The 9,601-nt window shown below is 37.3% G+C and overlaps 1 protein-coding gene across 3 annotated transcripts; it reads right to left on the reverse strand.

Moving 5' to 3' along the window:
- Positions 1-849: 849 nt before the first annotated feature.
- On the reverse strand, positions 850-9,372 carry LOC135670935 (uncharacterized). 3 transcript variants are annotated; one of them, XM_065178710.1, is made up of 6 exons: positions 9,305-9,372; positions 8,000-8,423; positions 5,065-7,108; positions 3,719-3,925; positions 1,979-2,285; positions 850-1,138 (listed from the first exon to the last, which is right to left on the reverse strand). In XM_065178710.1, the coding sequence occupies exons 2-5, from the start codon at positions 8,332-8,334 to the stop codon at positions 2,010-2,012; spliced, it is 2,862 nt and encodes a 953-aa protein (XP_065034782.1). In that variant the 5' UTR covers positions 8,335-8,423; positions 9,305-9,372; the 3' UTR covers positions 850-1,138; positions 1,979-2,009. The 3 variants fall into 3 exon arrangements, with proteins under 3 accessions (XP_065034782.1, XP_065034781.1, XP_065034780.1); XM_065178709.1 differs by having other exon boundaries at positions 9,162-9,342; XM_065178708.1 differs by having other exon boundaries at positions 9,147-9,342.
- Between the last annotated feature and the right edge of the window lie 229 nt (positions 9,373-9,601).

Genomic DNA, 9,601 nt, shown 5'->3' on the forward strand with positions numbered 1-9,601 from the left:
TAATAACCCAAAAGATATCATCTTCTAGAATATCAATTACATTAACTCTGCAAACTGCTTGGCAATAGCCCTCATAGGAGAGGGCTATGAGGAAGAAAAAAAATAGAATTAAAAGGGATTGTGAACAATAAAATATTATTTTATTAATTTTTTTTATGGGATTATAAATAGTAAAAACGAGTTCTAAATAGTCAGCTCTTATTCGTTTTTACTTTTACTTGGTAGTGCAATTTGCTAAAATGACTTGATCATATGTATTATTAAAAGAAATCTAATTTTGATAATTAATTATTCTAAAATTCTAAAAAAAATGATAAGAATCATCTTGGAATCTTGTCATAGTAATTCTGTGAAATTTCGAATTGAATTACAAATTAAGTTATATTCGATTATGAAACATATTTTAAAAAAATTAATTTTGATAATTATTTTTATCATAAAATTTTAAAAATAGAAAAAAAAAATATAATAATCATTTTAAAATCATGTCTCGGATTATGAAACTTATTAAAAATGTTTAATTTTGATAATTAATTATCATAAAATTCTATAAAAAAGATTGATACTAATCATCTTAAAATTATGGTTAGTTATTTTAGTAGAAGAGTTTGAGTTGAATTAGTGAAATCTGATCAAATTACACTTAAACATTTAAACATATTCATAAAATCTCTAATTTTGATAATTCTCTTTTATCATAAAATTTTTAAAAATAAAAAAAATACTAATAATCTTAGAACATGTTTAGTAGAAATTGATAAAGTTACACTCACTCAGATCATAGCCTGCTAAGTGACTATAACTCCAGCGAGTCAAATTCAAGATGTAACTCTCAGGAAGAACAAAAACTCTCAGGAAGAACAAACAAAATGACCCACATCCTCTGTATTATATTTCCTACACAGCAACAAGATTCCAGTATCCTCTGTAAAGAAAAAAGCAGAAAGCCAAGCTAAGTCTTTACATGAGATCATTCAATTGAGATAAAAGAAAAAGAAAAATCAAATGAAGATGAAAATTATCTGATGTTGATACAATAAGTTGCACACCACGACTGACAACCATTTACCACCACAAAAGGGTGGTTCACTGAGAGTATGATGGGAAGCTGGTGCTACAAGAGTGAACCAGATACGACCTGCAGAGAAAGATTCAATCAGCACTAAACAGCTTTATCTCATAAAAATGCACCACAACCAAATGACCGGTCGTCGGTGCAGACAGTCAATTATTTATAACAGTCAATTATCTATGGCTCGACAAGAGTTAAGCATTTTTATATCATGGTGAAGGAGCCCTTTTGAGATTTGCAGAAACCTGGTTTTGTTCTGGATCCAAACGTCGTCACCCAAGTATAGCAAACAATATACGTAAATAACAAAGATTGCGGAGGTGATGAGATCGTAATTTGATTTTAAACTCGAACGCCTCATGTTGACGTTTCAGAAAATTGAACAATTTCAAAGATAAAAATAAACCACCGCTAGTGTCATGTGATGTTCTCATTTGGCCGAACAAAAGACATGGTGAGGAAACCAGAGAAATGAAAAGCACAGACAAGAGACATGAAGACTGTCATGAGGTGTAAGTAGGGCTTGATGGAGGAATTTATTTTTAATATCAGAGTAACCAGACACAAATTAAGGAGACCTGGAAAAAAGGATTATGATTAGAACAAAGAGCAAAGCTTAAATGCGGATATATTTTGAGTAACCGTCATTGGGTTATCGCAAAAGTACAACTATTTGATTAAGATCTTCTTTACAAATTGTTTTTATATATAAAGTTTGTAAGGAGCCTGAGTAAACATGAATTGGTATCAATCTCAATGATCCTACCAGTTGAAATCAATCCTCACAAGGGAACATGGCATTTGGCTAAATATTAGAAACCGGAAAAAAGAAATACAAAGAATGGACATAATACGATATGAAATCCAAAATATGCATCTTAAAAAGTAGACATAACAAAACCGTACCTACAGGAAACCGGATTTATTCTTCAACATCTCATTCTAGAACGAACTGTTCCATGCTGTCTTTCAGAATGGATATCTGGCCCTCCTTGAGAAGTATGTCTTCGTCAAGAGTCTCAATCTTCTTCCTGAGACAACTAACCTCATTCTCCAGAAGCATGTTAGTCTTTCTCAACTGTTTCACTTCCTCCCACATTTGCTCCTTTTCCTGAGAGACGTTTTGGAGTACGCTCTGAACAGAAGTTAGATCCCTCATGGAAAACTGCATCTCCTGATGGAGCTGAGAGATTGTCTCATCCTTCTTCAGTATCTGCTATTTTGATGACCCTCATCATTGTCAAGTTCATAAAAAAGCAAAAGTGATTCATCAAGGTACCAAGTCAATAAAAAGTAGTAAATCAAAAGACACAAGTTTAGAAAAAAAATAGAATTATGAAGCATCAACTGCATAATGCTGGTTCCTGAGCTAGTCACAGTGAACTACTTTTACTGACAGAAAAATCTACAATGTCCCTCAAGCTGCAGGATAGCAAACTGCCTTACCAATCTCAAGACCTCATTAGAACTAAAGCAACTTTGTTCTCCTGAAGGCATGAAGTCATTGAGATTTTGTTGACAAGTGAATTGATAAATGTAATCATAAATTGTGCTCATTGCGACATCGAAGTTACATGAGAGGGAAAATATACATAAGAGCAAGGATTAAAGTTCCAACCCTACCAATCGATACAGGACATTTTTTATTGATTTGATGGATACCAGTATGTGATTTGAGCAATTTTGCCGGATCCAATCCTTGGAACCAAGCTTATCACATTGTATCTTAATACATTGGATTTATCGAGCGATAAGCTAATCAATGCTTAACCATAGACCCACTGTACTTTTTTATTTTTTTTATCGCTACTTCTCTCCTCCATTGCTAGCATTTCTCCTTCACGTTCCTGCCCCCACTGCTTGTTTGTATCACTGCATTGCTGTCTTTCCGACATTATACTATAAAACTCCACCACCTATCTCTCTCTTTTTGTTTGTAATGATCCAACCGGTATACTGACACTTGCCAACTTGTATCGATGTAGTATATTATATGGTACTAAATATTAATGCTCCACAGGTCTGGTCACCAACCAGTATATTCACTTGACCATGTAGCACCGAAAAATAGAATATAAAAAACTCAAAAGAAACACAGATAATGCACTCTGTGACATCACTCTCATCAACCAAGTAAAATATCTGTAAAAATAAAGCCTACCTGCTTATGCAAGTAAAGGTTGATTCTCCAGTAACTTCACTAGAGCAAGTAAACTTAAAAAGAAGCTAAGTGGTTTTTCTAATGATTTTAATGGGCCTCACATAATTGCTAGAAGCATTTATGTTCTCAAGGTGGTCAATTATTTAAATTGATGGAGAAAAATAACGGAGCAGTGGTATCTCAAATAATCAAGACAACTTATGATGCATCAAAACTCAAAAGCAATAAAAACAGAAGTAACCCAAATTAGCAATCAGATCTTCTATGCATTATGATTTAGTAAACTACATAAAGTTAATACATTAGTACATCCAAACAGTAAAGAATTATTTAGTACTAGTCTAGGATAAAGCAAACGAAGGTAGAAATACATAATTTCATACACTAGTACATTCAAACAGTAAAGCATTATTTAGTACTAATCTATGATCAAAGAAACACAGTTAGAAAACAAATGTAAGCAAGCCCTTCATGTATACATTCACCTGAAGTTCCAAGTCCTTCATCTTATGGGTAAGACAAGAAAGTTCATCTTGCAGTCTCTGGTTAGCAGTTTGCAGGATGCCACGAGCCCTAACTGAAGTTGCAAAGTCAGCTTGTAATTGCTCGTATTCCAATTCTCTGGAGCACAGATTCTCTTTCAATACTCTCGATAGTATGGCTTCTGCCCTCAGGTTTAACAACATTTCATCCTGAACAGATAAAAAGTGGACAACAGATGACATGCTGAACAATGTGAATGAAATAACTTCTGGAAACATTGATGCAAGCCTTTATTCATTAAGCAGTTAGGATACAAACAGTTTAACTTTTTCCTACTTGAACAAACACCCGATGTTCAATTCAGTTCTGGAATAAAAGAACATAATAGAAAGGGCCAACCCAACTGTTGTCGATCTAAATATACTCTACAAGGTTTCAAGTTCTAGTTGAACCATTAGGTACTATCCGATAATTACAGCTACATGCTTTGCAGATTGGCTACTGGACTTGTGTCGGTCGATGGTATGTACCTTGGTACCAATAAGGAGCTTTCAGGGAGGGGGAGGAGGAGAAGGGGGAGAAGAAGAGAAAGACAAGAGGAGGAGGCGGAAGAGAGAGAAGAAGGGAGGAGGCCGGGGGGGGGGGGGGATGGTGCGGTGCGGCGGGGCGGGAGAGGGGTGGGAAGGTGGGGAGGTGGAAGAGAAAGACGAGGGGAGGAGGAGAAGAAGAGGGGGAAGTGGAAGAGAAAAAAGAAGATGAGGGGAGGAGGTGGTGGTGGCAACAGAGGAGGAGAATTAGAGAAGATCTGGATGGATCGATGGGCTGACAATGTGGGCAGTGCAAGCAATGGGTGAGAGAAGTGGCAGCTGTCATGAGAGAGGTGAGCACTAGAGACAGAAATCATAAAAGAGAGGAAACCATTGGAGGATCATGTGATCCTAATAAAAAATAAAAAAGAATCAAGCAATAAGCTCAATTCAATAGGCTTACCAGGCAGTAAGCTACATATTCACCTGAAAAGAGGCTGTCCATATCCCAATTTACACCTGAACCGGTGAATTCCAGCCGATATGCACCAGTCCAAATGAAATGGCAAGCCTGGCTTTACCATTACTACTACCATAACATGACGACATAAATTAAGACTGCACATTTGCAAAGTCCTTCAAGGATCCAAATTTCTTGTAAATATTCAAAGGATGGCAAAAGAAAATTAACATATATCTTGTTTGGAAATTAGCATATATATTGTCCGTTGACTGTACTCAGAAAGATTAATGCTTGTATCAACAATAGAAATCATCAAGATAACAAATATCTTATTTGGGGAATATGAAGCAAGATTTACCTCTAACACCTGACTCTTCAGTTGCCTTGGTTTACCATCTTCTATAGTTTGCACATGACATAGCAATGAGTCTAGATTGGACTTCTCATCTAATGTTGTCAATATAGTTTGCAAGTTTCTTCTGAAGTTCTCAATCCCTCTCTTTAGACTCTGATACTTCAGAATGTACTCGTCCACTGAAAATCCATCAAAATCCATGCTAGTGTCCTGCTGATACCACCTGCGTTTTATAAATTCTAACAGATCACCAAGATAGCAGCTATTCTTATCTAGCAGCGACAAACCCTGAGTCTGCAAGTGGTCTACTCGGGCATGGAGTTGTCGGTCAAGTTTGATAAATGAGTGGCCATAACCATTATGAGTACCTTGAAGACGGTCCAAGAGGGAGATGTTTTCATGCCTAAGAGATTCCATTTCAAGCCTGCAGGACTCAACCTCCTTTCGCAGCATCTGTTCGACACCTGTTAATCGTAACTGTTCCATTTGTAACCTACTGATGTTATCACCTTCCTCTATTACTTTCTTACATAAATCATCACTGTATCCTCGTCGCAATCCACTAATTGATTTCTCTTGTTCACTGCATACTCTTTGCAGCTTTACAACTACTTCTTGCAGTTCCTTATTCTCCTTCTCCTTTTCCTTGTAGCATCTCCTGAGACAATCTCGATCCTCTTCTGATCCACTATATCTGTCTTGCAACTCGGATAAGGACTGGTGAAGATCATGGTTCTTTGTTCTCACGTCTTCCAAACAAGCTGTCAGCTCATTCATTTGCCTGTCTGAGTTCAGCATCCTGCCCTGAGCTTCTACCTCATTAACCTTGAGTGAGGAAATCTCTCTTTGAAGTGCCACGTTCTGCTCAGCAAGTTCTCTTACACGTTCACGTAGCCTCTGCTCTTCAGATTGAAACTTAGCAAGCTTCAATGACCAGTCATTTGACCTTCTGTCCAACTCTCTCTCTAAACTCGATTGTATCTCGTTCTTCTCCTTCTCAAGTCGCCTTGTTCTAGTATCCAATTCTGCCTTAGACTGTTTAAATATCTCTTTTGCTGAAAATCTCTCTGAAAGCCTGGATCTAATTTGTGATGAGAGCTCAAGTGCCAAAATTTTCCTGTCTTCGTTGATGTTCTGAATAATTTTGAGCATTGCTGTTAAGTTTGAACTTTTACTCCTGTACTCCATCATTTCAGGGTTTTCTTCAGAAAGGAGCTTGAGCTTCTCCTCCAACTCTTTTACCTTCCTTTGTAACTCCTCATTTGTTTCTTCTTCCTGCAGCCTGGTGTTAAATATATTATCAACATTAGCATCCATTATTGCATTTCTAAGTGAGCATTTATGTCTTTGAAAACCAGTTAGTTCCTCTGTGCAACAATCCTTTACATCTTCACAGGAAGAAGTAATCTCAGATTCATGCATTTCAGAAAAGCCATTTGAGGTCAAGGACGGTTGTGCATCAGAGAAATCATCATTAACATCATCTATGGTCGTAGTTGTTCTAGAGTCATAATCTTGTGGTTTTAAAAATTTTCCAGCAAATGCATGGAATAGTTTCTCAGCATTTCTTCTTGTCTTTCTGGAAGGGGATGCTAGCTTAATATCATCTTTTGCCCAATCTTGAGTAGAACAACGTTGGAGATGATTTGTCTCCCTAAATGAGTAGCTCCTGAAGTTTTCTTTATCGTAGGTAGGTGGCATTGGTTTCATGTACTGAACTCTGGGTGGCCTTACCGGACATGGGAGCACATTTTTGTCTGCTAAACAGCCATCGACTTCAGTGCCGGATGAGTGGCTAGTATGATCTTGATTGAATTTAACTCGAGGCTCTCCATCAATGTAGAAATCATGAAATTCAGTTTTGTTTGAAGTACTCATATGACTTGCTCTGCATCTTAATGGAACAGGGGAACCGCATGATGAATTTCCTGATGAACAATTTTCTCTTGAGCCTGAAGAATCAAACTCTACATCACGTGTATATTGGATGGCAGCCAGATCTCCTCTCTTTTTTCTCGAAGCTCTTTCTGGTGTTGACGATTGACAGCTGGTAGCAAGCAAGAATATGATATTAGACAGCAGCTTAAGTGTAACTGAAGATGAATTGAAAATGGCAGCCACATCAGCTAAAAACTGTTGGGACCGCAGAACTTAATTAAGTTGCCAATATCAGAACTTCATACAATCAGTAACTGATATATACAATCTACCAGAATAAGATTAAAATATTAGATGCCTTGTTTGCCAAGAAAATAAAAAGGAAACTCTCCACAATGTACATGATTATTTACTGAAACTTGACAGCTATTGCCATGAATATAGTCATACTCAAGAATATATGAATATAGCTGAGCATCAATCAAGTGAGAAATATGTTGTGATACTAACGGATACAACGTATGAATCATACTCATGAATACAGTCAGTAAAGAAAGTGCAAAATGTTGGAGCTGATTAGCATGTTGTACCAAAGAAATGTAAAACAGTCGGTCAAGATAACATCAGTTTAAAAATAAAAAAATTAAAATAATCTTTTATCCACAAGTCAATGTGTTCATCCAGGAGTAAGACATAAAGTAGAATATGTAGCATGTGGATCAACATTAGGATATTAGAAGCACATTTACCATGGAACTGGTGATAAGGCGAATGGGCATCAAGCAGCTTATGCATGTTCTTAATTTAGAAAATCTATTCAAGCCAACCAAATTATAATCTCAATTAACACCAAATGTCAGTCATATTATTTAAGAATCAAAATGAATGGAATCAAAATAAACGTACAAAAGCGGAAGAGCAATGAACTCAAGAAAAAAGGTTTAGTATAGAGCATAAAATGCTAATGTTTAAAGTCGTCTTAAGCCACCAACTTATAGAAAATTGAGAACCTTTAGGATAAGTGGCATGACAAGAATTGGTCGCACGACTAAGAACTTACTGAATAGGACAGTTGTCAACATGATTTAGTGTGTTGCGACAGTTGGATGGTGATCTGCTGAAGTCACTCAAGAATTTTTCTTCCATACCATAGTTGGTGGTGGCAGAGGAAAATGAGAGGCTCCGTCGATGATCAAGTGACTTGAGTGAATCCTCATCATCCAGGTACCGGTTGCACGGTTTAAGAACAGTTTCCTTGGGAGATTGAGAGGCATTAGGAACACCATCGCAAGCTGGAACTTTCACATTCTTCTTTTGGTTGTTTGGTGCAGGAGCAGCTGTGTTGCTATTTCCACTATTAGATGTAGACGATCTTAGTGAAAAGAACCTTCTCATCTTAAAGCACTATATGGCTTCTCATAACATGAAAACTTCCAAGTATATATAGACAAATGCTCCAAGTTAGTGAACCTCAAAATTCCTGGCTGAAAGAAGAAAAAAAAAATTAAATCTTCAAGCATTAAAATAAGCTCCAAGTCTAGACCCCACAATCAAATTTCAAATGAAGAATCTTACATGCCAAAAGCATGGCTACTACTTAATTTGGTCTCGGCAAAGAAGAAAGGCGAAGAGAATTGATCGAAGAATCCCATCGAAGAATAAAAAGCCTAGCTTAGGAAAATTACCAAGAAGATTGGTATTTTCCAAATTGCGTGCGGGAGTGTCCTACCTAGAAGAAAAAAGGGCCGAAAAGGGATATATACAGATCATAAGGGGCAGAAGGAACCTTCCACAAAACTATAATTTACAGTAGAGCTCAGATACCCAGAGGAGGGATTATAGTGATGGGAGAAAAGTCCAATATAATAGATCGGATTTTTTTTTTAGAATTTGCAAATAAGATCTGAGCTTACGAGCAGAAAAATCCAATTAATCCAAAAATTACCAAAATTAAACCCCTCTCAGTCCTCCAACATGCGAGTCCGTTCAGCACCATATTATAAGCCATCAGAAACCACATTTTCTCAGGCAGAGCTCAATCGAGAACTAAAAAGCACACACAATTGGGGACTCAAAAGAAACACCGAGACGAATAAGATAGGGAAACGAGCACAATCATCATCCAAGGCAAAGCGAAAAACCCATGGAGTAAACGCACTCAAAAGAAAACCCCGGCCCCCAAAACACCAAGAACCGCGTCTAAGCACCTCAAGAGCCGCTACCTCCTCCTCGGTCGAATCGGTCAGACGATGCTTCGAATCACGAAGAAGACAGGGAGTGGAGAGGGGGGATGAGCAATGAAGCCACATACAATTGGCCCAAACGAGAGCGAATCGAAGAGGATACGGAGCGAGAGGAATGTTACCGTTGTGGAGGGGGCTTCGATCCTCGTTCTTGAGGAGCCGCGGAATTTAGGGGGAATTTGAAATGAAGAATAAATCTTTGATTCCCTGCCTTTTTGTTTTACCCTAATTGAAGGAGCCCTTTTTTATGAAGTTTCTGCCCCTAAACTTTAACATAATTACTCTTGTACCCCACCTCCGTTGGTCAACTGATCAGATTTTGCTACTAAATAGAGAGACCCAAAATAGGAATTATGCAATATTATATGTTAAAGGGGATAACGGTGTGTTATTGTAAGCTAAATTCGAAGATTTAAATG

The sequence above is a fragment of the Musa acuminata genome, unplaced genomic scaffold (genome assembly GCF_036884655.1).
Source record: "Musa acuminata AAA Group cultivar baxijiao unplaced genomic scaffold, Cavendish_Baxijiao_AAA HiC_scaffold_1137, whole genome shotgun sequence".
NCBI lineage: Eukaryota > Viridiplantae > Streptophyta > Magnoliopsida > Zingiberales > Musaceae > Musa > Musa acuminata.

Excerpts from the sequence above, each read along its gene's own strand:
- LOC135670935 (XM_065178710.1), bottom strand. The coding sequence starts at position 8,334 with ATGAGAAGGTTCTTTTCACTAAGATCGTCTACATCTAATAGTGGAAAT. Across the intron at positions 7,109-7,999 it reads GTTGACAACTGTCCTATTCA|CTGTCAATCGTCAACACCAG; the intron begins GTAAGTTCTTAG and ends GCTTGCTACCAG. Across the intron at positions 2,286-3,718 it reads TGAAGGACTTGGAACTTCAG|ATACTGAAGAAGGATGAGAC; the intron begins GTGAATGTATAC and ends TCAAAATAGCAG.